This window comes from Dermacentor variabilis, chromosome 8 (assembly GCF_050947875.1).
Source record: "Dermacentor variabilis isolate Ectoservices chromosome 8, ASM5094787v1, whole genome shotgun sequence".
NCBI classification, from domain to species: domain Eukaryota; kingdom Metazoa; phylum Arthropoda; class Arachnida; order Ixodida; family Ixodidae; genus Dermacentor; species Dermacentor variabilis.
The window spans coordinates 26,919,165-26,941,180 of record NC_134575.1 but is presented as its reverse complement, the minus strand read 5'-3'; the positions used below and the strand labels follow the sequence as shown (position 1 = coordinate 26,941,180).

General features: G+C 45.8%; 1 protein-coding gene and 1 pseudogene across 5 annotated transcripts in view; one reads left to right on the top strand and one right to left on the bottom strand.

The window, feature by feature from the left end:
• Not3 (CCR4-associated factor Not3) overlaps positions 1 to 22,016 on the top strand; it is a 61,064-nt gene that overhangs the window by 12,478 nt on the left and 26,570 nt on the right. For 4 of the 5 annotated variants that reach the window (XM_075701558.1, XM_075701561.1, XM_075701556.1 and 1 more), the window contains exons 3-8: positions 1,675 to 1,749; positions 7,109 to 7,198; positions 7,577 to 7,801; positions 11,810 to 11,965; positions 13,038 to 13,280; positions 15,248 to 15,357. In XM_075701558.1, coding sequence (XP_075557673.1) covers positions 1,675 to 1,749; positions 7,109 to 7,198; positions 7,577 to 7,801; positions 11,810 to 11,965; positions 13,038 to 13,280; positions 15,248 to 15,357 — 899 coding nt within the window. The remainder of the gene's footprint in view (positions 1 to 1,674; positions 1,750 to 7,108; positions 7,199 to 7,576; positions 7,802 to 11,809; positions 11,966 to 13,037; positions 13,281 to 15,247; positions 15,358 to 22,016) is intronic. The other variant, XM_075701557.1, reaches the window with a different exon arrangement.
• Positions 17,578 to 20,636, bottom strand: LOC142590743 (uncharacterized; annotated as a pseudogene).

Sequence of the window (22,016 nt, the reverse complement as noted above, 5' to 3'; positions counted from 1 at the left end):
TCTTCTGGCCTCGACTGTGCTTTCCTTCTCTTGGCACCCATTCTGCAACACTAATTGTCCACCGGTTATCTAACGTGTGTTACATAACCGGTAGAACTCCCAGTGGCACTCAGTCGAGTGGCATGAGCTTTGAGCATGTACCTGGCCTCAAAAGTTTATGGGACCGTCACATCCCACCATAAATTGAAATTATGCTTTGTTAAAGCGTGGGAATTCTAATTTATTTAACAGATTGTAGCATAGATCATAACTACTGCAAATTAAAACTATCTTGGTTGCAAGTTTGCTGCTAATTCTGCTTTTTTCTTCTTTTTTTTTTTTTGCAAATACCATGTCGTATAAACTTTTGAGCCCAGCTGCACCTGTGTGTAAATGAACACACCAAGCTGTGTTCGTTTTAATGTGCCAGTGCAACCTGAACAACAGTGCTTCAGTGATAAAAAAGAAAAACATAAGTAGTTTTGTTATTGTTATAATAATTCTATGCAGTAACATTATATAAATATGATTCGGTCTGAAAACTGGCAAGAACACCATATCATTTGCATAATGACCTACCAGACACCATGAAATCCTGCTTTGTATTTTTTTTAATTTATTCTTTAGTGTGCTAGCTAGTGTTTCCATCAAATGTATAATGTCAGGGAAGTTTTAGTAAAGCTCCTCACTGGACATTTTGGGCAGAGTTTGTTGCTTAATGAAACAATTACTTAGTGTTCAACATTCCAATTTGCCTTGCTTTTATTTATAATTTTTTTTCTCAAAGGTTTTTCATCAATGCCAAATGACATTTAGTCCTGTAATACCCAGCCACCAAAGATAATGATTGGCATGGAACTTTCTACACTGTGTGGCTGTAATGTCATCTTTTTTTCTTATTTGAGAATGTCCAAAGTTGTTCTATGGCTAATAAATTAAGCACTTGCTAGTACCATCGAAGCCATCTGGTCTTTATTTCTGATGTGCTTAATGTCTCAATCTGTGCAACAACTTTACTGATCAATTCCTCACACGAAAGCCTCTTTCCTTCAGTTTCTTTTTACTTTTGGTGTCTCCTTCCTACAATTTTAACAGGAAGTATTGTCCCTCCTCAGAACAGGCACATGGTAAGGTTAGCATTTCCATGAGTGTGTTCATATAAGAGTCTTTTGTTTGCCTGAACACAATGTTGCTTCACCTGGTGGCATTTGAAAATGTACACCTTAATTTCTCACTGTCGGTGATGATGCAGCACTGTGTCTCGCACAGCACATCAAGCTTCTCAAAAACTGGTGGCCGCGACATGGTTGCATGCTTGACACGTAGTGTAGCCTACATCTCACTTTGTGCTACACTAAAGTACATCAGCCTGTCGTTTCTGGTGTCATTTTGAAAGGTTGAAAGAAGTCGTTCACGGACACTGGGTCTGACCAGGTTACTGTGCTGCATCAATACGGGAAAAAAAAAAATCCAGGAAAAGGGGATGTCACATTTTCTTGCTTGAAAAGAATATCTGGAGGCATTTTTTGCCTTCTGGGGCACGATACTATTCATCATTCCTGTGATGGGACAACACTTTCGATTATGCAATAAAAGAGGGCTCAATTTTAAAGTTTGCAAATGTGCCCAGGGAATGTGGTCCTTCATGCTTCCCTTTCTATGTTAGCATGTTAACTGCATTTTTTCCTTTCTCAGGTCTACAATGCAACCAACACGAACCAAAAGGAAAAGTATGAGGCTGACCTTAAGAAAGAGATTAAAAAGCTCCAGGTAAGACATGGTCAAATTTCTTGCTTTTTTTTTTCTTTCTACGTGTTGTCAAATAAAGCTAGCGGGTGTTTAATTTTTCATTGCAGTTGAAAGTAAAAGTTGTCTTCTAGCTAAAAATATCAATGGCGACTTTATCGGCACCGAAATAATTTGTGTACATGTTTTACGTATTTGTTGAGTGCAAGTTTTCTTCTGCTTTTGAGCGCACGTACAGTTGCGGCCACTGCTAGCTGGAACATGGGAGCCCCCGTGGCATGCTCCGTGGAGTGCTCCACCACCGGTGCCTCTGCGATCATATTGATAGGCAAAAAAGCCTGACTAGTCGTCTGCTATGGTGAGTCGTCTGCCAAGACGCCACAAGCCGCCGGTGGTGTTGCTTCACGGAGTGCTGCCATGCATACCTGTGTTCCCGCAAGCAGTGACCGTGCCTGTACATGGAAGTTTTTCGTGTCGGAGCATTGAAACGGTGGGCTTCAGTGCGCAAACCCTTTTGCCATTTTGCTTCTGGGAGCTGCTCACTTGGCCAACATGAATTCCTGCAATGACTGTTCCAGTGCCGGTGTAAGAACTTTGTTCTGAGAGTCTGTGTATCAGTGCTGGGTAATAGAAGTAATTTCGAAAAGAATTTTACATCTCGGATGAATGAGACCGACAGCACGTTATTTGTAATCGGCCTCGAGTTACTCAGACTTTTTTTCAAAGTAGAATTAGTAATTAAGTTTAACTGTGCAAATGTTTGCATTGAACAAAAGAAAACGGCAATTTAGGACAAAATTCTCTGGTCACTAGCCCACAGACAAGGCGCCAACCTGTGATGAGGTACCAGTATTATGGTTGTTGAAGGGGTGTGCGAATCGTCAAAATTTAGGAATAGCAAAATGAATATTCACTATTCCTAAACATGAATAGTTTTTGCCTATTTTGGAACATCAACTATGCCCAGTCAAACACAAAATTGGTGCAGAAGCGAGATAAAGTTAATCCCCACAGACATAGTGTAGGCATAAAACATGGGAACTTACTTATGTGGCGGAGCAGGCTACGGCGCTCAGGGACTTCATAAACTGCGTAGACTTTGCCGTGTATATGCAAACAAACTGTTTATTTGTTTATTCTGCACTCGTGTTTTTAATAACGCTTCATGGCGCGCAATGGGACAGAAAATCGTTAACGTGATGGATATCGGGATGGTGGACATCATTTTATGCAGATTGTGAAAATGGATGTTCCATTATTTGGAAGCTGTTTGGAAAGTGTTCGGTATTCATTGCACTTCTGGCGCTATTTGATTTGTGTTCGATTTTGGTCTCAGAAATCATTATCCGCACTACCTTCAGATGCTGTTATATAGGTGCCTGTTGCATTGGTAGAGGGTTGCTCACATGCACCGATGCTTTGTCAACAACACGATGATGCTTCGTGAATATGGGCAGGAGCGATGCGGCGTGAAAGGACATGCAGCTGTGTGCTTCTCTTTCGGAGCGTGCGCGCTAACTAATCTGTGCCATCTAGCCATCTTGTGCTGCATAGGATACATTTCCCTGACGGGCAGAAAAAGTGGCCAGGGTCGTCGGGGTGATGCAAGTTGACGAAAGCAGCTTCGAGAACCAGGTTTACCGGCTGGAATGTTTGAGAAAAGAAATTGTGCACGAGCTTGGATTTTTGATCCTTACAAAAAAAGGATGGGGAGGAGGATGGCTACATTGAATGCCAAGCTGTTTGATGTAATAGTTCTGTGGAAACCCACAAGGTGGAGAGAAGTAATTAATAAAGGGAAAATCAGACATCCACCAGCTCGTAGCGATTGCTACAAAGGAAACCCATACGGGTTCCTTGAAAGAAGCATACGGGTTCCTCTTTCGAGGAACCCGTATGGGTTTCCTTTGTAGCAATCACTACGAACGGGTGGATGTCTGATTTTCCCTTTATGAATGCCAAGCTATGTGGCATTGAGAACGGAACAGATTTCTGGGCTCTACACTAATCTCTTCACTGTTTCTTTCTTTTTTTTTTTTCTACTAATAAGCTATTGAAACTATCTGGAAAAATGCAGCTGTATTTATTGTAGCACCAGTTTAGTATTGTGTTGTATAGCTGTGAACGCATCCTTAATGCCACATGCTTGGCTGGCTTCCTTTTCAGGGCTCAATTTTCCAGGTCTGTAGCCAAATGGACTGACCAATCAAGCTGCTAATTTTTTTTTCTACGTCTTCTTTTATGCTTACTTCTCTGGCTCTCTCCGATCTTTCCATTCTTAGGCATCTAAAGAAAAAAAATTTGCGAGCAGTCTGTATTGCACAACTGCAATATCACAAAATGACAGCAATCAGTATCGCATAGTGGCAGTGAATGATTACTCCCATTAGAAAATTGAGCTAGCCCATATACGTATTACTCTGTACAAAAGTACAGTAGCCCACCGATTTTCCAGACCTCACGAGCACCGAAATACAGTGAGAAAAATCTAGCAGTTTAAAAAACTCATTCTGCCAAAAAATAAAAAAATAAATAAATTTATTAAGCCTAGAACGGCTTAAAAAAAATGAATAATGCCCTGCCACCTACTACGCCTCGAGGCGAATAGATTTGCTTAGGTCTGTGCAAGAGTGACGTCTCCGTACACAGTCGACAAGAGCGTCACCGCGTTGGCGATCTCCGCCAATGGAGTTCGCCGTGGAGATCGAAGAAAGGAGCCACATTTTTTCCCATCAGTTGCCCTCACAACGGCACAGGAGGTGGTGCCGATCACACCAATGCGAAGCCGCAAACGCACGCACAAAGATGCGGCAATGTCTCTGGCACACACCTGCTCAGTTGACACACCACAAGCAAAATAGCAGCTGCAACTTTAGAGAAAAAAAAATAATACAGATCCGCATAGGTATTCACACGACAGTGCTGACCGATAAAAAGACAGAAAAAAGAAGTGCTCTCCCCATGGGTCATTTTGTCAGCCAAGGGTGAGTGGGCATGGCCTTCGATACGGAAGGATGGCATGCGCTCTCTGTTAGGGCTATTTCTTTTACCTACGCTGGCTACACGAGTGTAGCTAGCATAAGAAGTCGCCGTTTCCTTTACTTGGTGTAGAAAAGTCTAGCTCTGCCCACCTACACGAAGCCATTTTTTTTTATCGCTGTAGTGTAGCATGAAAACTACACTTTCGACACAGCGGTTTTAACGAGTGTAGGCAGAAGATGACAAACAAACAGGGTGGCATTGCAAACACATGGCGCCATTTTGTGTGGCACTAGCGATGCTGATATGACGATGACAGGGAATATTTGCTGCAAAGATGGTAGCGAAGTGCCAGCGAGACCATGTGTCACAGAGGAAAGGGAGCTAATCTTCAAAGAAGATAGTTATCTAACGGATAACCCGGGCTGCTTCAGACTCTGCACTGTGTAATACGCATCGAGTTGTCGTCTTCGTGCGCTGTATATTTGCAATGTATTTAGCTGCAGCTTGTATAGATTTGTTGGCGAAAGGAAACTTGTACATTAACGTTTAGTTTCAGGCCAGGGCACATATGCAGCCACTAAGTGCGAAGTAAGGCGCCTTTCGTCTTCTGCGGATGCAGAATACGACGTGCAGTCTGCTCCGATTGTCTACAGCCCAGCGTGTGAAGTGCAGCACACGACGTCGTAGCCTTTGCCCGGCAGTATTAGTATAAGCTTTCTCTCTCTGTGGTTTTGGGTGGTGGGTGGGTCCCTCAGTCCCTCATCTTTGGTTCACTGGGCTTGATCGAGAAGAGCTCTCTGGCATTCTAAGCCTTCGCTAGCAAGACAAACCTCCCACTGCCTGTTACTTGACACTTGCGCCTTGAGGGGCGAATGGGAATTTGGAGGCCATCTGCCCGACACTACACTCATCTACACGAGCCTGCATGAAGTGTAGGTAAAAAAAATAAAAAAATAGCCCCATTAATAGGGTGCGCCTCCCAATCTTGGAGGCTATCGAGTGGGCCACTGGAAGCCAAGCCAGCGGAATATCCAACATGGTGGCGTCCAAGAGGGGTAACATGGCTCGGAGCCTGGCTCGAATCACGAGAATGCATTAGCTTTATAGGAACCCTGATGGTGCATACATGATGTCCTGAATATCCATCAAGTCTGAATTTTCAGAGTACAAAAAATTTGTCGGTTGCTGTACTGGGTTATGGTGCACGTGAATGATAGAGGCACTACTAGTAGCCTTGTCCAACAACAACAACAATGCGTGAAGTGTTTGTGTTGCATGGGTGTTCTCGTCAAGGAGATATAAAAGTGGAGGTCTGCATGTTGATTGTACTGCTTCCAATGCTTTACACTGGCAGACAAGTGAAGTGTGGGTAGTTACTGCAGTAATAGCTCCGTGTCCTTTCTGGTTGATCTCTGCACCACAAGATGGCAACACCAACTTGGCTGCGCATCTGATGTCATGCCCCCCCCCGTAACGCAGCATTCCTGGAATAGTAATTAGAATAGAATTAGAATAGAATAGGACAAGCTAAAAAAAAAAATCCTTCGCTGCCACTTTCGAAGAAACTAGCGCAACCCTGTGCGACTCCGGAGTGTTTTCGGCATACTTCCTGCCTCTACAAGAGCAACTCGTGCTAAAGACATTTTATATTGATTGCGCCATCTATGGAGAGGTCGTCTAAACAAACATGAAACTTGAAAGTTATATTTCTAACGGCAACCATTTTTATTTTGCTATCTTTCTGACTATTTAGCTTTCTTAATGTAGCGTGTTCATTTCCAGCTTATTTCCTGTTTCTGTCTTGGCTCTTTTTCATGCTAATATACATCAGTTGCTTGATATGAAAGATGAGTGGGTCTGGGGCTTCGCGATTAAACACCAGCACTAAAGTAGGGAAAGGATGAGAAAGAAAAGCCTGTGCTGTCTATATCATTAATATCATTACGGTTGCAGAGACGCGTGGCAAATAGGAAAATGGCAGTGACACTGGCAACGATCAGTAGTATCGTGCTGGCTGCAGTGTTTTACAGTACTGCACATTTTGCTCATTTACATTCATTTTCTTGTTGATTTCAGCATGCACAATCAGCGGAGCTTTGATACAGTACCTACTTTAAATATTCATCCCTGTAAGATTGTCTGTCAACGATGTAAGATTTTCCGGAGGTGCTGTGTATCGATCCTATTGTATTGTGTTTGCGTTCCCTTTTCATTTGTCTGCATCCTCTTGCGCTGGATCTTAATTCATGAACAGCGCAGCTCGTTTTTTTTTTCTTTCCCTGCTAACATTCTGTGAGCAAAGCAAAACTTCTTCACTTTGTTGCTCTAGCAGTAGCCTTGTCTTGACCGTGCGCTTTAGGCTGAATGAGCTCGTTTTGCTCTTGTTGTGTGGCCTGTGCAGAGGTTACGAGACCAAATTAAAACATGGATGGCATCTAGCGAGATCAAGGACAAGCGGATTCTTATGGATAACCGGAAGTTGATAGAGACGGTGAGACCTCTGCTGTCTTATTAAAAAATGTTCTGTCGTGTGACCCGTAGCGCAAACAGGGCACTCAAAGTGAAGGGGAAGACAAAAAGACACGGTGCTACTTACAACTGATGGTTTATTGCGCATGGACAATGCAGTGCCCGTGCTGTCCTCTCTTCTGTGCTTTGTGTCTGTCTTATTTGTGCTACAGCGACTTGCCCGATAGATCGATTTCGTGACGAGTTTCACTACGCTGCCCCGAAGCATGCTGGTAGTAGCGGTTGTTGGCAGGCTGAAAGGCAACTGTGGTGGGAAGCATGCTGTGCCCGCTTCACGACGTGCGCCTTTAGTGACAGGGCGTGACGTTGCACCCCCCCTTGCTGCTTTGCGTTGTTGCAGCAAATGGAGAGGTTTAAGGTGGTGGAGCGGGAGACGAAGACCAAGGCGTACTCGAAAGAGGGCCTGGGCGGAGCGCAGAAGGTGGACCCCGCCCAGAAGGAGAAGGAGGACATCACAGTCTGGCTCTCAAACTCCATCGCATCACTCAACATTCACGTCGACCAATTCGAGAGCGAGCTCGAGTCCCTAACAATTGGCGTCAAGAAGAAGAAAAACGACAACCAGGTGAGCGTGCTTTTACATTCACATTCCATACGCACAAATGTGTACATGCGCTGCGCCATTGTCACTGCAAAACTGGAAGGCCATGGATATATATACAGTCGATCCCGGATATGTCGAAATATTGCCTATATCGAACAGTTGAAAACTCCCCTTGGGAATACCATGCAAAAGTATAGCGCTATTGTTCGCGTATATAGAACTCCCGCGCACTAGCATATCGATGTATCGAACTCCGTGCTGAGCTGCGCCTTGGCAAGTGCGCTTCTCCCACCATACCCCACCCCTGCAAGTGCGCTTCTCCCATCGCATCCCAACCCCGCAAGTGCGCTTCTCCTCGCGAAGCTCTCGAGATGTTCCCGCGATCTCATGCGCACCGCCCCGCACTCTGAGAAAGGGACGTGCGGGTAAAAGGCACGTGACGAGGAGCACTTGTAGTGCGATTGGGCGTGAAAGGGAAGCGGGAGGGAGAAACTACACTGACCGCAGGCTCCCGTTTCCTGTGTTTTGGTTGGCTGACACCGCTGGCACAGCGAGACGAACGAGGTCAGTGCAGCTTGGGCTTGTGGTACATAGTACGGAGACGCAGAGCGGCGCGTCTTTCGATTTGCTTTGTTCCTTTTATTCACGAGGCCAATGCGAAGGCTTGAGATTCGTGTGGTGCAGTGCATTTTTCTTTGCGCTTTTGGCACCTGTTCCAAAGCCATGGCCGTGAGAAAACGCAAGAATTTTGATTTTTCGACAAAGGCGGACATCATTCGACGGGTGGAGGCTGGCTAGAAAAAGTCGTCGGTCGCCACGGCGTTCGGAATTCCTCGCAACACCCTGAGTACGATCCTCAAGAACAAAGCCAATGTTAAGCTGAAGGCAGTGCAGTGCAGTCACCCTGGAGCATGTCGTGTGCGTGTCCCAACCTTCGACAAGGTCGAGAAGGCATTGTACACCTGGTTCCCGTTAGTCACGACATCGGGAAACTGCCTTGAGATGTGTGGAGTTGTTAGAGAAGCTTTTGACATGCATATTTTATATTTCGAATTATCGAAACATCGAACGATTTCGCAGTCCCCTTCGAGTTCGATATGTCCGGGATCGACTGTATAACAAGCCAAAGAGAAAAACAGGATTGTAGTAATGCAGTGTCATACTCTGCGGTCTATGTATGTTTGACTGGGTTTCCTCTTTGCTTTATGATCTCTTTTTTTTTTTCCTTGAGGTGTTGGTGCAATTCAACTGTGCAGTAGTGAGTGAAAATTTGGACATCAGTAATTTTGCGGGAAAAAAATTGTTTTTCCTTTCGCAGCCTGGGCATCCTCGTTGAAATGAAGTGGTACAGCCTACGTAGGCGTGTTCAACTACTGCAATTTGTTGATGCAGTTCCACGTTGCAGCGCCATGCGAGAAGGAATTTTAATTTGTTGTTGATGCCATGGCCTGGAAACTTTTGCTTAGGACTGCATTTGTGTGTGCATTCATAAAGTTTAGTGCGTAGTTGGCACCCCTGTCTGGTTCCTATTGTTGCACTCATTCTTTTGAACAGCTGTGCTGTCATGAATCCAAACTTGCTTGTTCAGCTTTCTGTGGTTATGCAAAGGCTTGTGTCGTTACTGCCAATTGGTTGAAAGTGCTGCCCCTGGTAGTAATTAGTAGTAGTAGTAATGACTGTTGTGAACTGCTTTCTTGGCGGTGAACGGTACGCTGGCAGATGTCGCTGAACACGAAACGAAATGTGGCTGTCCGTTGCGACACTCCTTCATTTCTCATTTGTAAACAATGCCTCAAGCAAGAGCTGTCTGTTGCAGATTTGTTCATGCCGAACAGAAATGGCCATAAGCCTTCACACTCCTTTTCCAAGTGTCTTTTTCCGGTTGCTATAGTGAAGCCTAGGCCAATGGCACTTGCATATTTGGTTGGTTACTTCGCGCATGTTTTGCAGAGTGGGAATAAATTCAAATGTGGGTTGGAGAAAGGCACACTCTTAAGCCTAGCACCGTGCATAAATGTACAGTTGTAGCCCAAGAGTTGCAGAATTCTCGATCAAAGGGAGCTTTGGAAAGGGTGCACCTAACTGTCTTTGAGTACCCAAAGACCCATTCCTTGCTTGCATTCTCTAGTACTCCTTCTGCCTTCTTTTGTACAACTTTTATGTGTACTCTTGTACAGTTGGCAACTTGTGTCCACTAACTTTAGCTGTCCAGAGCCTTAAACTCCCTGATGTTGCCATCTGAATGCCTGTACTAAAGGCTTAAAGGGACACTAAAGGTTACTATTAAGTCAACGTGAACTGTTGAAATACCATCACAGAAACCTCGAAACGCTCGTTTCGTGCCAAGGAGAGACTTATTTTAAGAGAAAATGCGTTCTGAAGCGTCCGCGTTCCTCTAGCGCAGTTCAAATCGCCCGCCCTCCGATCGAGGAGTACTGACATCATGGTCTCATAGTGACGTTGCGCCATCGGCGAGTAGAACGGCGTCCGCAGACGGCGCTACGGCTTTTCTGCGCAAAACGCGAATGCGCGGCCAGAAACAGAGCCAAGACAGAGCCGACAGCAGAGCGAAAGCGGGAGTATGGTGGCTAGCGGAAGGAGAAACGAATTACGTCCCACATTACGTCCCACGGCACACGGAGAGTCCGTTTTCGTTAAACTATAGGCTGCGGCGAGCTCGCAGTGTGGTCGGCGTGGTCTATGAGAAGCGACGAGCCTTTTCGCACTCGCAACAGGGCATAAAAATGTGCGAATCGACGCAAAACTCGGCCTAGAAACGTGCTTCGCCACAGCCAGGGCTCAATACGACCCAAGCTGGCACGACCCAGATGTCGTTTCCCGCACCGCCACCAGGCGTCGCTACTGTACCTCAAACTCCAGCGCAAGACGCCCATAAGCTGGTACTTCATTCTATGACGCTAACTTCGACGCTCGTCGCAATGGACCCTGACACCTACTGATTGGCTCGCGATGGTGGGCTCAACTTCAGCGATTTGAGCACCGACGAGCGCGACCTGCTGCTGAGGGCTCGCACTGCCGGCGTCGTTGCGTACTATGACGGCGGCCTCGACACCGGCTCTCCGGAGCGGGAAAGCAACGAGGGCTTCCCGCGACATCACATGGACGTGGCATTTTCGCTGCTTGTTCCAAATGAAAGTTTCGCGAGCCAGCAGAACCCTCACAGCACGACGCGATAACGATGCTACTGAAACTCCAAAGCGTGCGCGGCGCAGAGTCGAGCGTGCAGAGTCGAGCGAAAACGAAACCTTTCGAACACTCATATTACTGAAGGGTAACGTCAAAATGTTATTTTTTCTTAGAATCGAATAGACGTAGACAAGTAGCATTGTTTTCCGTCTTATAATCGAATGAAATGATATTTTTAATACGAGTAGTTGAGTATTAGTAACACAAATTATGAGGAGTCCTTTCGTCATCGGGCTAGTACCGGAATGTCGCTGGGGGGTCTCAAATCGTGTCATGCATTTACCTCAATTTCTCGGTTACTAAAGCTCTGTTCGCGATTATATTGACGCCTTAGACGTTCTAGAACATTGCTCTACCACTTTAACTTGAGTTTCTGGTAACCTTTAGTGTCCCTTTAACCCTTTGTTGAACAGCGTGCCCGACTGTATGTAAAGCCTGTTCAGGGTGTTGTCTACCAACTGAGAAAACCGGGAATTCTCAGGGATTTTTTTCGAAGACATTTCATTTGCTGTGCCTTTTACTAACCCCTCCTTTCTATTCTCTTTTTGAATAACATAAGCACTACTCCTTAGTATTCAAATTGGACTGTGCCGTTTTTCATTAAGTTTGTTGTATGCTTACTAGAGAGGGACAGCATCGGGCGATACGGTTTCAGCCCGTCTTGACATAAAACACAGTTCTGCATCACTCAGGGAATTTTGCAAAGGCACTCAGGGGAAACCTGGAAAACTTGGGCAATTTGTAAATGTCAACTTGGTAGACACCCTGCTTGTTGTGCTGAAGGCCTTTTGTTTTTCGTAACTGGTTCCGTCATTGTTGCAGGACCGAGTAGATGAGCTGAAAGCATTGCTGGCGAGGCATCGGTATCACATCCTGCAGCTGGAGACACTAATGAGGATGCTAGACAATGGCACCGTCGAGGTGTGCAAGATCAAAAAGATCAAGGAGGACGTCGAGTACTACATCGAGTCTTGTCAGGTGGGCCTCTCCTTTCATGGTGTCTGTTAGTTGACTATTCATCCGCCACGCCGGTTTTTGCATAGCTAAAGGGCATTGACTTGGATGGTCACTGTTGGTACCTGTCGCCTCCGCATGCTGTTCACAGGCTTTGCTTTGTACCGCAGATGTGAAGACATCGTCGACACAGCATGAAACTATATCTTCCATTGCAGATTCTCAAATTCAAGAATTTTTTTCTTTGTCATTGAATTTTTCGTTCTTGCACAATAATCTGGAAATTTTTGCAGCCCCCCTCTGTGCGAAAAAAAAGAAACGGTCAGTGGCCATACTTATTTGCATAAAAAGTGGAATTTTAATGTAATGAAGTATTGATATGACAAAGTTAAGTGCCAAATTTACCGACTTCGTTATGTAGAGGTTTAACTGTATCGAACTACATTGCAGTCCCTTTAGAGTTCAGTATATCTGGAACTGGTTTTATTACATTTCTGCCTTGCCAAATTAGTGTGTTTAAGCAGTGTCAGCAGGCCAAAAATGATAGGAATGCTAACGATTGGTGTCAGCAGTACCTTGACATTTCCGTACCTGATGTTAATGGCATTGTAGGTTGTGGAACCATCTGGCCGGGGAAAGCTGGTTGTTTATTAAAATGATTACATTGCCTCTATCACATCGGCATCCGTGTTGAAGTTCTAGTGCAGTTTTGAAAACAGAGAAGCTTGGCCTCACTTTTTTTTTTTGTTTCTGCGTATAGGCCATTTATTTTTCACTGACACTAACTGAGATTTGAGAAGTACGGCTGTGCATTCTAGTTTGGTTTAGTGTTCCTTGGAGAAAGACGTTAGGGCCTCCATTTTTCAGCGATTCCTTCAGCTTGATTCTATGCCACTGTTATCATCCAGCGTTCTCTGGCCAACTGATTGCATTGATAATGAGGACACGGTGCCGGTCTGACCACTCTCGAAGCGTGAAAAACGAAAGACGGTATAGCATCGGAAAAGCTTGCAAAAAAAGCCTGCAAAATATAGCGGCCAGGATTTGATTGCCCGCAGCAGCGTGATTGAATGGCGCACGGGTGCGGCGCATGCAGGACCCGGACTTCGAGGAGAACGAGTTCCTGTACGACGACCTAGACCTGCGGGACATGGCGGACTTCCTGACCAAGTCTAGCGCTGCCGCGACGGGCCTGGAGCACGCGGACAACAACTGCATCCTGGACCCGGCGGCACCCAACGCCAACGAGGACGTACCGGGTGCCGACACGCCCGCCTCCACCAACTCGAGCTCACCAGTGCCTAGCCCAGGGCTCACAAATCATTCCAGGTCCAGTGAGGTGCGCTGCAATGCTGGCATTGATGGCGCGCGGTTTCTATTCAAGTGCATTAGCATCTATCTGTTAGACTAGTCCCATTAATGTTCCCTTTTATGCAGTTCGTTTTTAAATGCAATAGCATCTAGGTAGTACCATCTTTTCTGGCATATGAGACGTGTTTCTTTCTTTTTTTGCCCCTAAATTTTTGACGATGCGTTCTGTACAATGGCGCAACTCATATGCTCATAAAATCGTGTCGGCTGATGCAGCCAATGTTTTTTGCTATGATGCACGGTTGATAGGCGCTTTCGTTATTGGAGGTCACGCGTGCTAGTGTGTTGTATTTCTGCTTATTTTTTCCCCTAAAGTAAAGGTTAAACCCTTGGAATTGACGCAATAAGTATGCCTGACATCTACCAATACCGCTTGGTTATCACCGTCATTCATCATCTGTGCGACAAGTTGTAGTAGTCCAGCAGTAGTCTCAGTGCTTCCGGTTTCCATTTTCCATTTCCCTTTTGTACGCCTGTGTTCGGGCATGGTGTGATCATTGTTGGTGGGTTTGTTCCAAGCACTTGCTTCTAAATGCTTGCAATGTCGCATAAAAGGTAAAGGCCGATGACAGTGACCCAGTGATGTTGCCATCCAAAGTGGCTGAACTTTTTGACACTGCATCGCAGGATGAGGCCTTCGGTGGCTTCGAGTGGAGGCCAATAAGTTACGGCTTCCAGCACCTAAGAGGAGCGTTGGTTGCTTTGTTTTATTCTGATAGAATTTGCAGCTTGTAAATGTTTTGTTTACGAAAGTTCAGAGCCCTGAAATGGGCAAGTGCGGCATCTCATGATGAGCTTTTTGAGCCTGCAAAATCTCATTTCATCATCCCAACCAAGTTAAAGTAAGTGTGTCTTATACACAGGTGTGTCTTATATACCAATGTTTTCTTCGAAACCCGTGAATAGTCTTATACAAAGGTACAACTTATACACCAGCAAGAAAGGGTGCTGCGACTTATCCTCGCCCCTTAATTTGTCCACAGTTGTATTTATTTCAGTACTTGGAATTGTTTACCTTGTTCTTCATGTGCACATTGATTTTATATGCAATAGCATCCATTGCAGTATGTTCACTTACCTCCCTGCATTGATCTTGTATACATTTTCTAAATCTAAATGCAACAGCATTTGTTGCACTTAATGGACAAATGTTGCCTCCTCGTTTCCATGCGTACCGTCTTGTTTCTACATGGGATAGCTAAATGGATAACAGATGCGATAGAGAATTTGTTGAGTGCACCGAGAAAGCACACAATACAAGATTTGGCAAAGGTAGTGTTGCCAACTTAGTTATCTTGTAACTAGATCTAGTTCCTTGCCCATCTAGCTGTCAAAAATGTAATTTATCTAGTAGTATTGCAGCAAGGCTAAATGTCAGGCAGGTTGGTACATGATCTAACTCTGATGAAAAGCACCGGAAAAAAAGACAACGAATACACTAGGTACCTGTGACATACAGAACGGCTTATGTCCGTCGAACAAGGCATTTATGTAAACCAGAGGATGTGGCAACAGAAGAACAAGATGGCCTCTGGAGAGGATGGTCACCTAGCCCATCATTGTAGCTGGGGCTGTGCTGAAGGGTTCAGTTCGACGACAATTCCTGGTTAAGGGGGGAGATCTCCAGCATAGATGCTGTGTACTACTTGTATCTTGTGTCTGCGTCTTTTCCAGTGGTTTGCATCTTTACTGCAAGCTCAGTTAGCTAACAAGTAGCCAAACAATGGCTTTCTAAGTGAAAATTATGTGAGAAAGGTGTAGAAAATTTGCAACACAAGGTAATGCCTTATTGCTTTAAGTCCTTTAGAGGGCTCCTTGAAGAGGAAAGATTGTCATTGTCCTGGTCTTGTGAGCTTGTTGTAGCAGCAATCAAAAGGCCTTTTAGAGACCGCTGTGCTGAAGTTTTGTGCGAACGCGCTGTTATCCTCCCCCCAGCAGAGCAGTCAAGTGGTCAAGACGGCACGGAGTGTGGTGGCCAACTCCGGCGTCGTCATCGCAGCGGTCAACAGCAAAGCACCAGCGCCCATCACCTCTCGGAACAACAGGTGTGGACCAGAGCTCGTTCAGAGCTGGATTTGCATCACAGACCGAATTGCTGATTCACTCCAGACCAGCATAATCTGGCTTGGTCCAAGCGAATGCTGCTATAGAAGTTGTCAACGTTCGTAATGAAGCCACACAACACTGCGTGTTTTTATTGCTGGTCTTACCTACACACGCTTCTTTTAAGCTTTCTTTGAGTGCCCGCATATTTATAGCCACGAATTTTATGCCTTGTTTGGCTGCAGATATGTGTCATGTTAAATGATGGAAGTCAACTTACACATATCATCAAAACATTTGTCATGGTACTCCATGGCATCGGATGCCTTTGCCATAAAACAAATCAATCACTCAATCAATGGTGCCACAGACGAGCTGCTAGCCACGTCATTCATTGCAGGCAGGCATGCGCTCACCTGTAGACGGAATCAGAATTGACAAGGTTTGCGCTTGCGTGTTTAGAGCAATCACTTGTGAGAATGCGAATTTACCATTCCCTATCATTTGTCAGGATTGATTAAAATTCACGAAGTTGCACAAACATGTTTTCTTGTAGAAAGCTGCTCCTGTTCACTAGGTTGAGCTGTGTATAGCTGTGCTATCAAGACATAATAGTGTAGATTTGTGTGGTTAAAAATAGATAGTACACAGCATGTGTAAAGGGCAACATGCTGACAAATGCTTGAATTTGTTGCCAGAAAGGCAACCTTATTATGTGCATTGTACACTGGTTGGTGCTAAACAAAGAAGTAAAGTAAACAACTTTGTGCTGTCCAACCATACGTAACCTGCCGTGGTTGCTTAGTGGATATGGTGTTGGGGTCGCGGGATCAAATCCTGTCCGTGGTGGCCACACTTCGACGGGGGCGCACGTTAAAGAAGCCCAGGTGGTCCAAATTATTCCGGAGTCCCCCACTACAGCATGCCTCATAATCAGATCATGGTTTTGGCACGTAAAACCCCATAATATTTTTTATCTTTTTACAATCGTATATAGCCAGCAGTGGCCGAATGAAGGGAGTCTATGGAGCCGACGTTTTGACAAGCAGTTATGAACCACACACTTCTGTGTGCTGTGAAGTTCTTGGTTCGAGAAATTATCCCCTTCCCATTTCGATAGAAGTTTTTTATTTCAGCACGGGAACAGGAAAAAGATAACCGGCTCTAGATAAAAATGCTGTGTTCCCTTCCATACCAGCATGCTATGCAGACGAGTACCCTTGTTGAAGTCTGGCTTCATGACAAGCCCTGTTCCATCACTTCAGTTCTGTCTTTCCATGAGCCTCTGTCACGGTTTCGAATCTCTCACCCATTGCGGCCACATTTCGATGGGAGTGGCATGCAAAAACGCTCGTGTACTGTGCCTTGTGTGTACGTTAAAGGGCCCCTCACCAGGCCTGATTGCAAATTTTAGTTATACACTGGAAGCCCTAAAACGCCATCTAAGGATCATACTACCGAACGGATTTTTGAAGTCAATTTAATATTGGAAGTGGTAGAAGAAATAGAATGCCTTGTTTCCATACTGCCGAGATGTGAGCGTGACTGCCAACGACACTCTCTCCCTCTGCCTCGAGGGTGTCCGCAAGTGACGTTCCTTTCCCGCCGTCTCCCATACCGGAGCCGAGGGACCGCATGAGGTTCTTGTAATGAGCCCCGCATCCCCCCCCCCTTTTTTTTTTTTAATGCAAAGCTTTCTTTGCCTCTTCCTTCAACTTTTCCAATGCTGCTGTTGCTGTCTTGCATGCTGCATTGGGGAGTGGTTCAAAGTGTGCATAAACTGCACTGAGGAGCTCTGTGGGCGTCGTCATAGTACGCTCTTCATGGCTGTAATTATCCGTGACCCCCTGCAAGCGCATTGCAGAAACTGCGGCGATCACCTTTGTGCTAACATGCCACAGTCCAAAAGGGAGGGAGGCAGAATGCTAAAGAGGAGGCAGGGAATGGGTAGAACTGACACAGTCACGAATCGAATCGAGTGAATAACAGCCTTGCCATTCTTCGCTCGCAGCTCCCATACGCGGGGGGAGGGCGCGAGAGGGAAAAGACAACGTAAGAAGGCAAGGAAACGCCCCTACTAGACACGGCAGCAGTTGCGCACAAACTGGATTAATTTAAGTTCAAGGTATGCTACGGTACGTTTCTGCCATTTCTGAAACATAAAAGCCATGCATATTTGCGAAGCGGACAGCTAACATAGGGCGTGTGGACGTAAAGCCGCATTAAAACACTGCGGCACCTAGACAACGCCACAGAAGCAGCCGCCCATCAAATCAACACTTGTGTACCCGCCGTGGTAGCTTTGCCTATGGCGTTGCTAGACGACGCGGGTGCGGTCCCGACTGCTGCATTTCGACGGGGTGGAAATGCAAACATACTTGTAGACTCAAATTTAAGCGCGCACAAAAGAATCCCAGGTGGTTAGAATTAAAACGAAGTTCCCCCGCTGCTGCGTATCTCGTGATCAGTTTGCGGTTTTGGCACGTAAAGCCTCGTTATTTATTTAAAGTTTAACACTTCTAGCCACGGTGCGATGCGCCGTGTGAGGCAATGACATGGCTAACCTTCTCAGGTACTATAAACAATAGTGCGCAATAACACCTCAAGCAAATGTGTCTGTCTCACTGTGTGTTCTGTTGTGCACGCACATAGACAAACACAAGTGGTGCGTGCAAGTAACGTTTAAGGGGAGACGCTCCTCAGAAACCTTCTTTTTAAATATATTTTTATATTAATATTAATATTAATATAAATGAAAATTGTACCACTCATATAGCTTGATATCCTCATTACAAATCTGTTTTTAGTTTTCGGATAGCTTGATGCTTTCATGTCCTAAGTGCGCCATGCATAAGTGAAAAACAGTGCATGTTTGTGCAGCTACTGGACCTAGCAGTTGGCATGATATAGCAGTGCAAAATGGCTTTTCTTGTCCCTAACACTCCACTGAGTGCTAATAACCAAGATAACGCAATTTCCTTGACAGGCAACATTTTGAGAGAATTTCATATCTGGTGCTTCATTTTCAGTGGTTGCTACCCAAGTGTATTGAACATTCCCATTCTTAAAAATAAACTGATTGCATTAAACCCTATACAGGTGCATTCTACACATCTTAAAGATTATGCACACCAAATTTGGTCTTGATTGGACCACAATAAGTACATCAAATGTCATGCACAAAAGCCATGTTTGGCCAAATATGTGAAGCTGAGAAAAACGCAATTGAAAGTTACAAAAGTTCTTTATTTTTGTTGTAGTACTGAAATCTATATAAATATTGCACATAATACAGGCCAGGGTATCTCGATCCAGTGCACAACTTAAAAATTCACCTGTGCCATAAGTTGTCCCCTCACAGTCCTCGTAAGCACCATGCTCAAGACGAGCCTTTTTGGCCAGATGGCGACAGTGAGACCTTGCCTCTGCTGTCAGCTTCATTGACATGCTGGAGATCCTTCTTCTGTCACACTCTTTGCTCAGCGCAACTAGTTCTCTGGAAGGAAGCACTCCTAGTTCCTGCAGAACTTGTTCATAGCTTTTGTGCCCTTGGTTATACCACAAGACAGCAAGTGCTGTCGCCATCTCCATGACTGTGCGCGAGGCAAACCTTGTCTTGGGGCACAACAGCCAAATCTTGCTGTTCAATGATTCGGCTCCATTCTGAGTTTTTCCCTTGACACAGAGAGTTAGTAGCTGTTCTTCTGTCAGCCTTTTGTATACAGGCAGCATTGTCTCACCTTGGCTCTTTGTGAGAATAGGCGTGTGCGCTGGGGCTGCCTGACCCAACGCTTCTGCCCGCTTGAATTTGCACCAGGAGTCTTCTCTTTCTGGACAAAATTTGTGGCTCTTGGCAGTATCTGTTCAGCATGAACGGAAGAATGATGCCCAGATTGCACAATACATTCCATGCACACTTCCTCTGTTGGCAGTGATGGCTACTTGAAAGTAGCTCTGTAGCTTTTGAATGACTGCATCTGTAAGCTTCTGCCCTCGTGGCATTTTCAGTTTTCGCAGGGCAGTCCCAAGCCGCTTGGCTACATGGTTGGTGCAGTCTTCTTTTGTGATGGGCACACTTCCATACACTTTTGCCACTGACACAGCTCTATAAGCCTTGCTGTCGCCATCGCTGAGGAAGGTTGTAAACTTCAGTGGAATACTGTAGGACTTAGTCCTATTCCATATCCTCAAAGCAGCATTAGTCTCCATGGCATGTGCTGAGCAATCTACATTTTTTTCGCACACTGGCATATGAAAAGCTTGCCATATTTCTTCCTCCTCTTCACTTTCAAATGGCTTGCGTGTACTGCAACTCTGGCAATAGTTGGAAAGAACTTCAAAGTCTAGGCAAAGTCCCGTTTCCACAGAAATGGCTGTGCCTATACCATTATGACTTTTGTGGCCCCTTTTCTGCCAAGTACCATCAAACATAACAGTTAGATTCGCAGATCCCACTTCCTGTGCTGTTGCATTCCGAGCCAACTTCAAGTTATCAGCCAATGCTTTTGTAGCAGCGAGGTGCGCTTTCGTCGTTATGGCGGTGAACGATTTATGGTGCATTGGTTTTGGCAAACCAAGAACTGCACAAAAGCGGACGAGTTGATTGTGTCCAACTCCAATTGCGCGCGCCGCAACCACTGCCTTGATATTCACGGCGAAACTCTCTCTTGGGCTGGCCGAAGGGCGCGCTCCACCGTTAGCGTCGTCTGCTGGAGATGCACACCACAACGAATATGTTGACGAGATAACGGACGTGCTACACGCTGCACACAGCTCCAAAAACGACGCGAGTCCTTTCCGTTTTTGGCCGACTCGCGTATAAGAAGGTCGCGCCGTCCGCACGCCGCACATGCCGCGGCGCTCACCAGTGTGTTCACGACGCCCATCTCGCAGATAAAGGTGCTTGCCGTCTCCTCGCCGCTCCTACCTTGATTTTCGAAGATCCTCAACTATTTCTGTGATGCGCTGACGAATTCGTCTACGCTGTCTACGAATCTTGAGCGGCCGACCGGCTCTGAACCGTCGAAAGCGTCGCCGTCACTGAGGTTAGGCTTAGTTGCCACAGACGTCTCTGTTGCACGTCGCTTGACTTTGCGGCGAGTTCCCTTGAACTTGGGCCTCGAACGATGCTTCCGAGCTCGAAAATCGCGTTTCTTCACGGGATCCGTTGAAACAAGGAGCAGAAAAATGCTTGAAAGCCTGGGAACACGTCGAGAGAGCTGCGCGTCGCAGGAAGAGCAGACAGGCTGTGGCCGCGGCGCACTCTAGCAGCCAATGGCATGGCTGGAATCGCACCACGTGATTTAGAAATCCAGCAAAAGCGCTCGGTTTTGGCAGTGAAATGTTGTTTTTATTATTACTTCCCGGGGAGATTGTGACGTGGCAAAGCCGACCTCGGAGAGAAAAAGCGTAGGCCTACTGCCTTGCACAAGCCCAATAGCTTGCGACGCCGCGATTTGACGCATCATGCGCTGAAAAATGGGCCAGATTTGCACCTTTTCTCGCCCCCTCGGGTGCTTTCACCGAGTTTATTTATAATTTCCCAATCATTTACGGCTCTGATTTCTTTATATGTGAAAGAGGAGGGATCAATCTTGCTGAAACAGTCAAAAACATACAACTGACTTTTTTGATGAAAATCGCCGTTTTTCGACCCGCGTCTCCCCTTAAATCAACTCGCCACTCTCTAGTATTGCACTAAATGCTGGTAACTTAAACATTCGCTGCAAACATCACCGCCAATTATCGTCAATCAATGGAAACTGCGCAGAAAGGTTCGCTTACATAGATTCCCGCAGTGCACGGGATTGGCATAATTTTTATTCTCTACCTTTTCTGCTGCGCAGCGCATTTCCGGTGGCGGCATAGCATGTTTCGCGTTGGACGATTTGCCAAAGTACAGTGCAATCTCGACGAATGGAAGTCGCTTAAACAGAACACCATCTTTACGGTTGGTTGGCTTTGTGTTCATGCAATTGGATTCAGCTTTGTCTCTCAGTAAATGGAACTCCTGATAAACGAAACCAATTTCCATGTTCCTTTGAGGTTCCGTTTACAGAGAGTCCACTGTGTGTGTCATGGTGTGGGTGACATCGTTAGGACTGCGTTTCACGTCGTGGCGTTTGTGCGTGTCACCTCAACTCTTGTCTAGGAGCAGCACTTCTTTGAGAGGGAGGACACACAGCATCTGGATAGAAATTTCAGCTGTTCTTGCCAGCGTGCAGTGCTGTAGCATGTTGCAGGCGCGATCATTGGCGTGTGAAGCATGTTCTATGCTTGTCTGTCTAAAATGGCCAGACATGGCGAAGGGCCCTTTAAATGAATCCCAAGGGGTCAGTGGTGATCTGCACTCACGCCTCGTGATAATGAAGCTGATGGGGGAGCTGAAATTACTTCATCAAATCCGGTACTTCGTTATGTCCATTATTTCCACTTAGTGCAATTTATGTGCCCAATGGGGGGTGCGCATTTGTAAACCTTGAAACAAGACGAATTTGCAGCCCGTGGAAAACTGCTACACAGCCACGCATGCGACGAAATTTTAATGAAGCAGCGCAAGAATCTTTGGCATGTGCAACAGCCATTAGAGAGCGGCCTTCTGTTCCATTTTGATGGTCTTTTGTTGCCTCTGCTTTCCACTTGGCTTGTCGTGGTCCAGCAG